Source organism: Crocuta crocuta, unplaced genomic scaffold (genome assembly GCF_008692635.1).
Source record: "Crocuta crocuta isolate KB4526 unplaced genomic scaffold, BGI_CrCroc_1.0 scaffold271, whole genome shotgun sequence".
NCBI lineage: Eukaryota > Metazoa > Chordata > Mammalia > Carnivora > Hyaenidae > Crocuta > Crocuta crocuta.
Window position 1 is genome coordinate 3,934,261 of NW_027527824.1, and position 13,934 is coordinate 3,948,194.

General features: G+C 58.3%; 1 protein-coding gene across 1 annotated transcript in view; it reads left to right on the plus strand.

The window, feature by feature from the left end:
• Window positions 1-13,934, plus strand: part of TRIM29 (tripartite motif containing 29) — a 26,067-nt gene that overhangs the window by 6,490 nt on the left and 5,643 nt on the right. The window contains exons 2-7 of the mRNA XM_077776779.1: window positions 2,335-2,430; window positions 3,267-3,500; window positions 4,861-5,059; window positions 7,597-7,698; window positions 10,001-10,093; window positions 12,235-12,330. Of these exons, the coding sequence (XP_077632905.1) occupies window positions 2,335-2,430; window positions 3,267-3,500; window positions 4,861-5,059; window positions 7,597-7,698; window positions 10,001-10,093; window positions 12,235-12,330 (820 nt within the window). The remainder of the gene's footprint in view (window positions 1-2,334; window positions 2,431-3,266; window positions 3,501-4,860; window positions 5,060-7,596; window positions 7,699-10,000; window positions 10,094-12,234; window positions 12,331-13,934) is intronic.

A 13,934-nucleotide genomic window follows, 5' to 3' on the forward strand; every position in this document is an offset into this window, starting at 1 on the left:
GTGCCCTCCTCCCCTGCTCGCCACACTGCACTCACTGCCAAGCCTGGCCTGAGTGAGAGCATCCCTCACGGCGCCTGGTCCACGGAAGGTGCCCCACGCAACGTGATGCTGGGCCACAGGCAGAGGCTCTCTCTGTGTCGGGCGCTTTATGAGAGCTTCACTTCCCTGCTCCCAGCTCTTTCCAGGACCTTCCTCTAACTGTGTCCACGGAAGACAGAGCCACCAAGGCACGGGGCACTTAAGTCACCTGCCTGGATTCAAATGTTTAGACTCCCAGTCCCGTGCTGTGGGTGGGCTACCTGCTGGATCCCCCAGGCTCGTTGGTGGGGGGCAGGGCAGCCACTGACCCCGGGGGTGGGAGTGAATACATTTTTGTTTTCTGCTTTCCTGTCCATCAGGCCTTGTTCTGGGGGTGCTGAGGCAGGGGAGAGAAGCACGGGGCCAATTCCTCACCTCCAGCAGGAATTGGGGCAGGAGGCGTCGGCCGCAGCGCAAGTGACTTCCAGCTGTCCCCTTGACCTGGGGCAAGGTGCCTGGCACAGAGCATTGTCCAGCCTCTTGTCTCTTCCTATGGCTTAGATCCTTCCAGGCCACTGGATCTGCCACCCTCTGTGCCCTGAGCCCTCGGTCCCTGCATCCTCAGGGAGCGTGAAGGGCGGGCCTCCACGTCCGCCCTGGGGTCTTACTCCTCCGCTCTCCCACTGCTGTGTCTCTCAGCACCTGGCTCCTCCCCAGCCTTTTTCCAGAGACCGGGCCCAGTCCCGTCCTCAACTCCCTTCATTCCTTTCCCCCGACCACAATTTTCCATCTCTGGTGACGGCATTTTCCACGTGGCTGGCTTTGCAGCCCATTGCTGGTCGGGCGGGTGCTTACCGAGAGCTCAGTGTCCTTGTCCAGAGAGCCCGGGAGTGCGGGCAGAGAGCGGCTGCGGGGTGGGATCAGGGGCTTTAGGTCCGGGAGCGCCGCACCTCCTGCCCTGGGCTTTCCCCACCTGCTCCACCAGCTCCCTGGCGCTCAGGGTGCCCTTTCCAAGAAAGCCAGGGAAGCCATCTCCACTACCAAGCCACTCCCCTGGGCGTGTACGGAGGGACCCCGGTCAGCACCCTGCCAGCCCGGTGGAGCGCTCTGCAAGTGTGACATGTGGCCAAGTCTATGCCCAGCTCAGGACTCTGTGCCCACGGAGCTCGCGTTCCCTGTGGTCTGTGGCCTCCTCATCTTGACTTTTGTTGTGGGTTCCTCGGAGAGACGGCTGGAGAAAGGCGCCGAACTCTGTGTTCAAAACCCAGGGCAGAGGGGTGACCACGAGCACCCGAGGCGTTCTCCGATGCCTCAGTTCTGCTGCCTGTCGGGGGTGGAGATCACCCGCCAGTCTTCTGACCTGGAAGTGCTTTGAGAGCACTGGCAGGGGCCCCCGCAGAACAGAGAGGTGCCTCTTGGCTTGGCCGAATCGGCCTGGCCTTGGCTTCGTGCCTGCCCTTTTGTCTCTGTGGTAAGCTGCTTTCCAGAGAAGGAATCTCCCCAAACGGGAGGTAAGTATTGTCCATACTTCCCATATCCATTAGGGCTCGCCTTCCGAGGCACCTCTCCTTGGCCCCCTCCCAACACACCCCAGGCCCCAGCAGCCTGTGTCCTCCCCTGAGCGGGGGGCCCTGTTTGTCTTCTCTCGTCCCTCCGTCACTGCCTCACTCACTGGTCTCCCCTTCCTCACCAGGGACCCCAAATAGAGGTCCCTATCCTGCCCAGCCCGCAGACTGCATTCTTTCCCGTAAACAGGTTTATAGCTGTGCCTGTCCAGACGGAGTCCCTGCTGGTTGCAGCCTGGGCTCCCGCTTGCAACACAGGCCCCACGTCATGGCATAGAAACGTTGCACACTGTTACTGCCATGGGACACTCCCTGGACTGGGCTGGGCTGGGCTGGGTCCCCTTTCTCCCCCAAGCTTGAAGGAGACAGGAGGAGGCCTTCCCTCTCCCTGGTGGCCACGGGTCCATCTAAAGGAGTGGAACCCCATAAACCAACCTCCTTCCTGATCACCTTGGGTGGAGGCACCTTGCAGAGGTTTAGTCCTTATAAAGACACGGCTGGGATATCCAGCCCCCTGAGGCCCAAGTTTACAGCAAAGTAGGGTTTGAGTCGTTGCTGGATCCCTGGTGATGGGCACGGCGCCTGGCATCTCTGAGGTCCCAATGAATGTTTGCAGAATGAAGGCCGAAGGGCTGGGTCGCAAACCCTGCCCACGCCGGCCCCCTGGGTGGGCCCGCTCCTGGATTCCCTGGTGCTCTTCCCCTCCTCCCCTCCGCACCGGACTTCTCTAACCTTGGCTCCTCCCCCACAGACAGAGCTGTCACTGCAGAAAGAACAGCTGCAGCTCAAGATCATCGAGATTGAGGACGAAGCTGAGAAGTGGCAGAAGGAAAAGGATCGCATCAAGGTGAGCCGCCTCCGTGCCTCAGCCTTGCTGCGTGCTCGCCTCGCCTGTCCCGCCTACGAGAAGCCACGCATTACTCCTGTGCCAGGCTCGGGCCCCATCCGTACCACACACTTACTTCTTCTGGCTTCCCCCACCCCTCTGGCATCCCCACCAGGTCCCCTTCTCAGTCTGGGCCAGGCATTCAGGTGGGATCTTGTCCCTCACCTCGTGCTCATTTGACATCATCCTAGCAAATAAAGACCCTACATCGACCTGTCGTCCAGGAGCCTCCATTGTCTGGTCTGCCCACCAGACCACCCAGCCACCAAATGCATGACGTTGTCCTTTTACTTGTGCCAGCAGGGCTAGATGTATGTCTGCCATGGTTTGAGTAATTACCAACCACAGTCTGAAATCACTGACTCTTGGCCCTGGCTACATAAACAGCCAGCCATCACTTCAATTTCTGAATGATGTTTGCTTCTAGCTGAGGTTTCATTGAGCACAACCTGACTCATGGGGGAACTTCTGGGTCCACGGAATCGCCCAAGGTTGGAATGGTGGCTCAAGTCAACCCGCCCAGGGAGGAGTCACAGATAGATAATGAAGAGTGGGCTGTAAAAACCCTGGCCATCTCTGTCAATAGATGGCGTCCTTTAACGATGCTTTTGAATGAGATTCTTAACCAAACAGGCTGGCTGGGTTGGGGCAGTAAAAATGCCTCCCCTGGCTCTGACTCTGGGTTGGGAACCTAAAGATACACCCCATGAGGGAGTTTTGTTGTTGTTGTTGTTGTTGTTGTTGTTGTTGTTTAATTATGGAAAGCCTTTTCCTCTCTCCCCTCACTCTGGACCCAGAGCTTCACCACCAATGAGAAGGCCATCCTGGAGCAAAACTTCCGGGACCTGGTGCGAGACCTGGAGAAACAAAAGGAGGAAGTGAGGGCTGCTCTGGAGCAGCGGGAGCAGGATGCTGTGGACCAAGTGAAGGTGATCGTGGATGCCCTTGATGAGAGGGCCAAGGTGCTGCATGAGGACAAGCAGACCAGGGAGCAGATGCAAAGCATTAGTGACTCAGTGCTGTTTCTGCAGGTAACAAGCAACTCCTCCACCATTCAATCCCTCAATACTTCCATCCACTTTCCCAGACCTTTATCTAGCATCCATCGGTCCATCATTCATTGATCTACCACCCACCCATCCACCCATCCATTCATCCTCCATTCCATCCACCCATTCATCCATCCTCCACCCATCCATCCATCCATCCATCCATCCATCCATCCATCCATCCACTCATCCATCCATCTACCCATCCATCCACCCATCCATCCATCCATCCACTCATCCATCCATCTACCCATCCATCCATCCATCCATCCACCCATCCATCCATCCTTCCATCCATCCATCCATCCATCCATCCATCCATCCATCCATCCATCCTCCATTCCATATCCCCATTTACTTTTTCTATCCAAGCGATTTCTTTACCTACTCTAAAGATGGCACACAAACATCACCTTGTATCAACTTCAGTTGATATGTACTAACAGTGCTCTGGGCTCAGTAGGAAAGAGTTCTGGGATTGATTAGTGACACCGTCTTTGGTTATGGGGGAGTGGTATGTAAGTGCTGCCTATGTGTTATCCTTGATCTTATCTGTGTGTCTGTTCATCTACCCATCCTTCCAACTGTTAGAGTGTTTTGGGTATTACTGCATGCCGGGGACTCTGCTAGGTGCTGTGGAGAATAGAGAAGTACAAGGCATGGTTTTTGCCCCCCAGGAGCTGCAATCCAGCTGGGAAGATAAGACATGAACAATTAGGGAGCAAGATAGAAGAGTGTATAATTAAATGATAAAGCATGTGGTTCAAGGAGATAAGTCTTGTGGAAGCTCTGGGAAGGGCGAGCAGGCAGGAGTAACCTGAAACAGCTTTGTGGAGGAGATGGAATTTGAGCTTGGTCTTGAAGGCCCAGAAAAAGTTTGAGAAAGAGGAGGGACGCTCCAGTGAGGAAGAAGGGACGTGAGAAGCACAAAGTGCAGAGGCAGACTTGAGTGTGGCATGCAAAGATGGAGGTGGTGCCATGGCTGACCCAGAACATTCTAGAAATTCCTTGCATTTCCTAGTGCCTTCACTCCTAAAGATGCCACAGCTGTGTCACTCTCATAAACCCCTGTGAGATAGGATGATGTGTCCAGTTGTAGAAGTGGGAACTGTGGGGTCACACACCTGACTACTAGCTCCATCAGGGATGTTAGCCTCCAGTGAAGTTTAGCCAAACCCTTTCATTTCACAGAAGGAGAAACTTATGAGGACAAGTGTGGCTGGTTAGTAGCAGAGCAGTGTCTTGAATCCAGCACATCTGGCTCCTGTTGCCCCCTGCAGAGAAGGTTCCCCCTTAGCCCCCAAAGACCTAGAAAGCTAATGGCTTCTTTCTTCTTTGGTAGGAATTTGGCGCGTTGATGAGCAATTACTCCCTCCCCCCACCCCTGCCCACCTACCATGTTCTGCTGGAGGGGGAGGGCCTAGGACAGTCGCTTGGCAACTTCAAGGATGACCTGCTCAACGTGTGCATGCGCCATGTTGAGAAGATGTGCAAGGCGGACCTGAGCCGCAACTTCATTGAGAGGAATCACATGGAGAATGGTAGGTCCCTCTGTGGGCAGGTCCCATGGCCACGGGCACTTTCCTCCCAGGCCAATCTCTCCTGCCTGGTCTGGCACCTAGCCAGCCGGCCCCTCGTTGTTCCAAACAACCCATCCTACCCAAGGTGTTAGGACTAGGATTCAGGGATTGCAGGCTTCCATTGAACTTGCTGCCAAGGTTACGCAGTGATTACAAGGGCCCTCAAGGGCAACGAGCATCTGGGCACTGGCTGCACAAATGCCTCCTCTCTGTGGGTCATCCATCAAACTCAGGGATTAATTTCATTCAGATCTACATCTGATTATGGAGCTCAATCCAACAGCTGTGTGGGAAAGTGGATGCTGCCACTTGTAAGGGCCAGACGCTAACCTGGTGGCTTTGCAGGCTCCAGTAGACGTGATCTAGAACCGCATCATGCTTGGAGGGAGAGCTTGCCTGTCACCATGGCTGCGCTGAGTGGTGTTGAGCCCAGATGCTGGACCTGGCCTGATGGGCTGGGCTGGGGACAATGGGACACATGTGTCTCAGTGATTCACTAGCTCCCCTGAAGTCAGCTTCTCTTCTGACTCATGCTGTGTACCGCTCCCCCCCCAACTCCGCCCAGAGGCCAATTGAATCATCTCATAGAAAACTTCCCCACCTGAGAAACTAGTCCATTAAGTCTTTTCTCACCAGCCCAGCCCAGTCCCTTCAGGACCTGAAGCCAGAATACTTTCTCCCAAGGCCCCACCCGGTGGCCCAGGCCCAACACGGACACTTCTGGCTCCAAACACCCCAAAGGAAGTGGCCCCTGTCTTTTGTCTCTGGATGGAGCATGGGATTCTTTGGGGATGAGAAGGGGATAATAGTGTGCAGATGTGCTGACGTTTAGGGGGGCATCTGTATACCTTGGTGATGGTGATATCACACGGCGTCCCTGTGAAAGATGAGGAACATTCAGTCACACCTGAGGATCCACGAACCATTGCAGCAAGACAATAGTTTGGCTTCAAGAGGCATTTGGATCCTGCCGTCCTCCTTCTAATGACAATGGCAATGACACCTAATGGTGACAGAGTGCTCCCTGTGTGCTGGCTTCATGGGGGCTCTTCGCTGACAGCAGCTTATGTTCCACGCTGGATGTCCTGCATTTCACAGATGAGAAGACTGAGGCTCAGAGGAGTTTTCATGCGAAGCACGCACTCTCTCACTGAGCTACCCCGCCCCACCACCACCCAGGAGCTTTTCAAAGGGCACACAGCTAAGCAGGGCCCGTCGTCAGGATTCTCACCCAGCTACTACTCAGTTTTCCATGTCTTCCCATCCGAGAAGCTGCTGCTGCTGGCGGCGGTGCAGAGGGGTTGGGGCGTGTGAAGCTCATGGTCCCTGGGGTACAAAGTCGAGGGCAGAGCCCCTCAGCTGAGGTCTGGCCAGGCCGATGAGGATGGCCCTGACCGGGCCAGGGTGGCCTGGGAGCCCTACCGCCCACCCACTGAGCCATTTCTAGGTCATGGCTGTGCTGGCCATGGCCTCTGTGCAGGTGTGGCCCTGTGCCCGGGGCAAAGTGTGCAGGGAGGCAGGGCGGGCGCTGCTGATGTCAGGGCCCCGGGCCTCCACGTTGGGCTTTGGTCGCTGCTGTGTTGTTGGGAGTGTGCCTGGCTGGGGCAGGGTGGGTGGCCGGTGAGTCAGACCTCCTCTCCTCCCAGATGCCAGCCTGCCCATCAGACCAGGGACTTACCTTCAGAGGCCCGGGGGCTAAGAAGCACCGGACTACCTTCGTCCTGGGCTTGCCGTGGTGGGGGAGGTGGGGGCTGGGCCGACACCGGGGAGTGCCTACGGTGCGTCGGGCCCCTGCTAGGCACAGGTGGTGGAGATGTTGGATGAGAGTCTGAGCCTCATCTCATTCCTTCTCTTGCCCAGAGGAGAGGGAGAGGGAAGGGCAGAGGGAAAGTAGAAGACGGGGGCATACCAAGAGGAAGGAGTGGGGTGGGAAGGGCAAGCTTGGCTCTGCAGATCTGTTTGGGTTTGGGAGTTTCCTGGTGGGTGGGGGGGTGGGATGGGAAGAGTCAGTTCCCCCATCAGCTCACTCCCCTCTGCGTGCTTCTGCCTAACCGGCTGGATCCCTGGCCATCGAGGCCAATGCAAAGGCTCCATTCTGTCCCCTTGGGCCACCAACAGTGGCTGGGACAAAGTGAGGAAGTAGGGATGAGGGCTCACACTGGCCACGTGGCTTCACTTACCTCCTGAGCCTCAGTTTCCTTACTTGCCACCTGGGAAGGTACACAACAAATAAGAAATGGGTGTCAGTAGCACCTTGTAAACTGTAAGGCGCTGGGCATATGCTCTTACTCCCAAGGCTCAGTCCAAGGAAGCAGAGAGCTCGCTGTAGACTCGCATCTCCTAGGAGCTCAGGAGCAGAGGGCAGTGAGTTGCCTTCCCTGAGGTTGGAGAAGCTTGACTCTCCCTGGGACAGAGGGGCTATGGGCTGACTCAGCATCCCCCAGGGATGCTTCTCCTCTCTACCTGCCCCTCTGATGGCTGACCTCTGTCCTTCCCAGGGGGTGACCACCGCTACATGAACAACTACGCTAACAGCTACACGAGCGAGTGGAGTGCACCTGATACCATGAAGAGATACTCCATGTACCTCACGCCCAAGGGTAAGGGAGAGCACCCCGCTGTTGAGGGCCCTGGGCCTGGAGACTCGGCCGGGTTCCGCTGTGGCCGAGTGAACGTCCCTCGGTTTGCCTCGGGAAGTCCTGGAACATACCTGCTCATCCCTATAGAACCACGGACAATGCCTTCCTTCACCCTCACAAGTATCTGGGTTAGAGATAAACCGCCGGCACCCTGCCCCTCATGGCTTCCCTCCCCTCCGGTGCCTGCCTCCAGTCCAAACCCTTCCTTCCCTTTCCTTCCAGAGGGTCGCCTGGCTGCTCTTTTCACCATGTGCCAGGCCCGAGCTGTGTTTTCCTTTGGCCGAAGTATTCGGAGTCCCGTGGGAGGCTGGTTCCTCAGAGCCATGCTGCTCCTAAAGGGCAGGGAGACCGATGGCTGACCGATGGCTGGTTCTACGTTGCCTCACCTCCCCCTCCCTGCGTACCGCTGGCCCTCCCTCTCTGAGCCCCAGATGTGGGGGGTAGAGGCCAGAGCTCACCTGTCCTTGCCCTGTGGTAGCCTGTCACATTCTTTTGCACTAGCAACAAACTACAACAATACCCGTTACCTAAGGGTGGGTGCGCCAAGCATGTGGGCCCTCAGACAGGAGGTGTGTGAGTTGGGGGGGGCGTGCGGGTGTTGGGAGAAGACTGAGGGTGTGGGGAAAGGTGAGAAAGGAGACAGGAGATGTGGGGAAGGTGCAGGGGGTTGGCGAGGGGGGAGCCTCGAGGCCAGAGCGCTGATTCACGCACCTCAGACACACACACACCGCGGGAAGGGCAGGGCGTGGGGGATTTAGAGACATGAGCTCAGCGGGAGAAGCCTCTGTGCTCCACCCAATCTGAAAACAACACCTGGGCTCTGGCAGAGGCCTGGCGAGGCAGCTGGGCACCCCGAACGCCCCCTGCCCCACCTTTCTGGTGAGGGCCTGACCAGCCAGCCCTGCCCCTCCCCTTCCCAGGGCTCCGTCCCCTGGGCCCGGGTCTGCGGCACTAACCAGCCTCCCCAGCGTCCCTGGCCCTGCCTGGTCCTTCTGAGGCCCCCAGCTGGTCTCTGATGGGCTCCCCTGCTCCGTAGAAGACCGAGGAGACTGTGGGCTCCACTGCAAGTCTGGTTGTGGGGAGGGGAGCTGAGCAAGAACAGGGGTGAAGGGAGGAGCACAGAGCTGCCCTAGAGCCAGGACCTGCTGACCTTGGCTGGGTCATTGCCCCCCTCTGAGAGGAGACAGATTAGGTTCAGGATGCCAGGAAACCTGTCAGCTTGTCACTGAGTCAGGCTGTGACATTTGTAGGTGGAAGAAACAGGTTCATCCGGTGTCCCTGCCCCTGCGCAGAGGACAGGTGGAAGGAGGAAATTTGCCCTCCGGGAGTTCCCAGGCTCAGGGTAGAAGCAAGGGGAGGGCCAGGGAGCGTCAGCAAGGGGGTCAGAAAGCAAAGCCAGCCAAGGGCCACTGACACCAGTCTGGGGGCCCCAGGGGCGGTGGGCTCGGGCAGGGAGACTTCCAGGGCCCCGAGACAGGGACGGTGTGCTCAGTAAAGGGGCGTGGCTGCGATGGACGGCGGGCACCTGGGTGAGGGGAGCCACAGGTGCAGAGGATTGGAGAGGGACCAGCAGGTCCTGGGTAGGTGGGAGGGAGGGGCCGAAAGAGGGACCCCAGCACACGTGGGGAGCGTGTTTTCTTCATCTGTGAGGTGGGGGGGTGGATCCTACTCTGGCGTCCTCTCAAGACTGTTATGAGAACCCGAATCTGGAGGCTCCTGTGCAGCATAAGGTCTTGTCCCCGGACAAGGCAGCACCTGGGAGGTGTTTGTGAGCACCGGCTCATCATCTCTGGAGAGCTGTCACTTGGCCAGGCGCCTGATGCCTGTGCGCTGCCCCCTCCTCGCTGACAGCTGCCATCCTCCTCCTTCCTCACAGGCACCTCATTTCCTGGCCTCTGGGGTCTCATTCACATAGGGACTGGCTCAGGAGGGAAGCGTTGGCTTTTCCAGCCTCTGGTGACCCTCCAAGCCCCCCGAGTATGGTGACCATACGTCCTAGTCTGTCCAGGTTTACACTTAATGTTCTTGTACACTTAACAGCCCTCCTTCCTTGTCAAGTGTTCTGACTAGAGGGCAAATCAGGTGACTGCCTGTCCCAGACCCAGAGGAGCTTAGGGGTGCAACCCAGGTCCTGAGGCAGACAGTGGGAGCTGTATGGGGACAAGGAGTCCCACCCCTATAACCCCTAAGTCAGAAGCCACGGGCTGGCCTTGAACCAGACCCACCTTTCCACAATGATGGACCCTGCTTGTCTGATTCACAGGTGGGGCCAGGACATCGTACCAGCCAGGGTCCCCTAGCCGCCTCTCCAAAGAAACGAACCAGAAGAACTTCAACAATCTCTATGGCACCAAAGGTGAGAGAATGGCCCAGTGTGAGGATGGGAGGGGCCTGTACGGGGGCCCAGCCTGTGTAGGTGCTGGACTCCCCAACGCGAGGGGAAGGTGGGGGGCTGAGATGGGCTTAGGGGCCCAGAGACAGGTGGGGAGGGGGCCTGCTGAGCTCAAAGTACGTGTGCATGTGCAACACATGTGTGCACGTGTGTGTGTGGGATCAGGCATGCCATCATCAGTTGGGCTGCAGAGAGGCAGCCGGGCACCTGGGCATCGCTGAAAATCCCTGAGTCCAAACAGTCTTCTTCTCCCTGACAGGTGAGGCAGGGAAGCTGGGAGCTGGGGTTAGGTGTGGAAACTTCCCTTAGCAAGCATGAGGACACAGGACCTGCAGGGGACCCGGGCCCTTTACTGCTTTGGGCCCTTCTGCACCAAGAAGTCACGGTGGTTAAGACAGACTAGTGTAACTGTCATCGGAAAGGATGGCATGATACAAATTGGGGCCATCCTGGAAATCCAGGAGGTATTGCTGCCCTTCAAGGTGAGTGACATGCCCTTAGGGCCCAGAGAAGGTGAACTAGGGGTAGAGACGTGGCTTCCTCAGGGAGAGCTGCTGAGCACAGAGCACCAAGGGCACCGTTGTGCAAAGGGTCGGGCCATGCACTCCTAGAGCCCAGGTTCTGGGAGGCTCTGAGGTGCGTGCCAGCCATGCCAGCCGTGTGCAGGGAGGGAGGGGAACTGAGGCACGTCCATCAGAGCCCGCACCTCCTACATGGCACCCTAAGGTCTGAAGAGGTGAGGCGGGGGGGCTCTTTAGTGTCATGGTGTCTCAAAGATCTGGAAGGTTGGAGGGTCAGGGGCACCCGTGGACAGGGCACTGGCCGGGCCTCTATGTCAGGCTTGGATTCACATTGTTACTACCACATGCATGGTAGGCAGTGTGCTCCGTGAAGGCACATGCTGGGTCCAACCAACTCTCTGCTACAAACCCAGGGGGTGGGGCTCAGCTATAGGAGTTGAAAGGGAGGAGGGGTGGAGGAACAGGTGAATGGAAGGGTGTCGTCCCCTGGCCCCTCGGAGCTCTGGATGGATATGCTCACGGGGGACCGTGCTGGAGAGCCTCCCCCCCCCGAGGTCCCTGTGGCAGGGGTCACGGTGGACCAGGCAGGGGGCCCCAGCCATCTCTTGACTGCTAAGCCCCAATGTCAGCCCCAGGCGGCAGCTGTGGGAGAAGACCACCAGGAGGGGGCGCTCTGCCCTGGAGTGAGCCTGACTCGGGAGAGAGCCGCTGAGACGGAGGGCCAGGGCGGCTGCCGTTGTCCCTGGGGGGCTCTGAAGCCCCGGACTTGAGTGCCCTCATGTGTTCCCGCCATCCATTCCTTCCACACCCTGCCCACGGCCTCTCTTCCTCTAGACTACAGGGCATACTTCCCAATGGGCACTTGTCCCCTTGTTCAACTTGGCAAACAGAATGCCAGGAGTAGTGTCAGCTTCTGTGTCCCCAAGTTTTAGCATGTGCTTGTATTACTTGTTCCTTCATTCATTCCTCCATCAACCACCCAAGGAAATCTTCTAGGAACCAGGCTCAGTGTCAGGTGCTGCGTGTGACACTGCTCCCCATGGAGCCCGGGGGGAGTGGGGGGCACGGACGATTAAACTTGCCTTTATAACCCAGGGGGACAAGGGGTGCAGGGTGACGTGGAGCCTGGGCCGGGACGCACACAGATTTGGGGCAGATGACAGGAAAGCCGACATCGGAAGATCCAGCATATTTGTTAAGGATGGGGAGCAGGTGGGGTGTCTGCACCCGGTGCGCTGGGGGAGCTCAGGGGCAGCCAGCACGGAGGGGGAGTGTCGAAGAGGAGGCCAGGGAGGTGAAGCCTGGAGGTGGCAGTGCCCACCAGTGTGGGGGTGGCGGCCCAGGAAAGCGCTGTGCGCTGATTAAGGACTTGGTACCTGAATCTGGGCCTTGAGGGAGGGCAGGGACGGGAGGACACTTTGTGGTTCAGGACAGTCTGATGGCAGGAAGGATTGGCAGGTGGTGTGATGGGGGTTGAGACAGATTCGCAGAAATGGCCCTGCCCCACCCTCCACGCCGCCCCGCGCCCCACCGTAGGCTGCACAGGAGAGCCCAGGTCTGACGCGTCTTCCTGTGTCCTGCCAGGTAACTACACCTCCAGGGTCTGGGAATACTCCTCCACCATTCAGAGCTCTGACGACCTGCCCGCTGTCCAAGGCAGCTCCTCCTTCTCCCTGAAAGGTGAGCTCTCCCTACCCTGCCCTGCTTTTCCTGTCCCTCGCTGAGCTCTGTGCTGGTCTCGGCTCCCTTCCTCACCAGCGGCCCGCCCTGTAGGGCACAGAGCCTGAGAGCCAGGGAGCGGCTTCCATCCCGGCCTGTGCTGCGAGGGAAGCCGGGCTACACCAGCACTGGTCGCTAACGCTGAGCCGCGTTGTCAGGGACGTGACCATGCTGCCCCCACTTCACCCCCTTCCGCCCCAGACATCCCCAGGGTGCTTCCCTCAGGCCTAGCTTTGGAGTCCTCCCACTGCAGAAGGTTTACTTAACGTGGTTCCTCCAGTGGCTGGCTGGCCTCAGTTGACTATAGAGCCCTGTGGCCACGTAGCAGCGGCCAACACGCCCCACAGCCTTCTTCTGGAAAGCCAGGACTAGACCCCTTCTAAGGCCTTCCGGGTCTGACTCTGCTCCCCAGAAGCCTTTGAGGAAGCCGAGCAGTCAGTGCCTCGGGCCCCCTGAGGTTGGCCAGGGCCCTCATGTCTCCTGAAAGGCCCCAGGGACAGCTCTGTGGGCTGCGGTGTAAGCGCGTCTGTCTTCTGACACCGGGGCATCTGGCCTGGAAAGCAAGGATAAGCCGATTGGCTGGGGTCAGGGGCAGGGAGGAGAAAGGTGCCGTCCAGGGCAGGCAGACCCCCAAGCTGTGGCCTCGGAAGGTGGCTTTACCATTCAGCTGTCCCTTCCAGGCAGGGATCCCAGCCTACAACCAGGGCAGGGATTCTTGGAAGGACCAGCTCCCCTTGCTCACCTTACAAGGGAATATGACTGGAGGGTCCCAGCCTGCAAGACACCCCACAGATGTCCTCTCCCTGAGCCAGGCCTGGAAAACTGGCACTTGTCCTGACCTCGTCTGAGCCTCAGCAGATCCCTCTCTGCTCTCTGGTCAAGGCTCTAGATCAAAGGCCACCAGTCAGGGAAGACGGTCACCCTCCAGTGTGATTCGGAGCTTACATGCTTCCCAGGGGCTCCCCATTGGCCTGCGATACCTCCCCTGGCAAAAGCCCTGGGAGAGCCCCTCCTCAAATATACTGAGCCACAGAGGCACAGCCCAAGAATGTGTGTGGTCACCTTCACACAGATCAGCTCATCAAATCAGCTGGAAATGGCCTTGGATGGGAGTTCTGGACAGGTGTCTGCTGTGTGCAAGCAGAGCCCACCCCCCGCCGGCGCTCCCCCCCACCATAAGATTGGAGCCCACCGACACCTGCTCCCATAGCCCTGGAGGGAGGCATCGACGATCAGGGCTGCCTGGATAAGGCTTCCAGAATAATGGCGCCCTAGGGTGTGGTGTGACTCCCTCTGGCCCCTCCTGGGACCAGCCGCTAATGCCTCTCTCTCTCCCAGCAGGCACTAGGAAAGTCCCCTATCAGTTCACCACCTTGGGACAGGCCACCACAGAGGTTTCCAAACCCCTGGACGGCAGTGGGCTGTTTAAAAATAATCCTGGTACCTGTCTGTTTTCCCTCCCCTTCTCTCTCCCACAGCAGGGCAGATGGGACTTCCTATGGGGCTCTCTGCCACTTCTAGGGCACCCTGGTCCCTCCTCCCCAGAGTCCCCTGGAAGAGGGAGG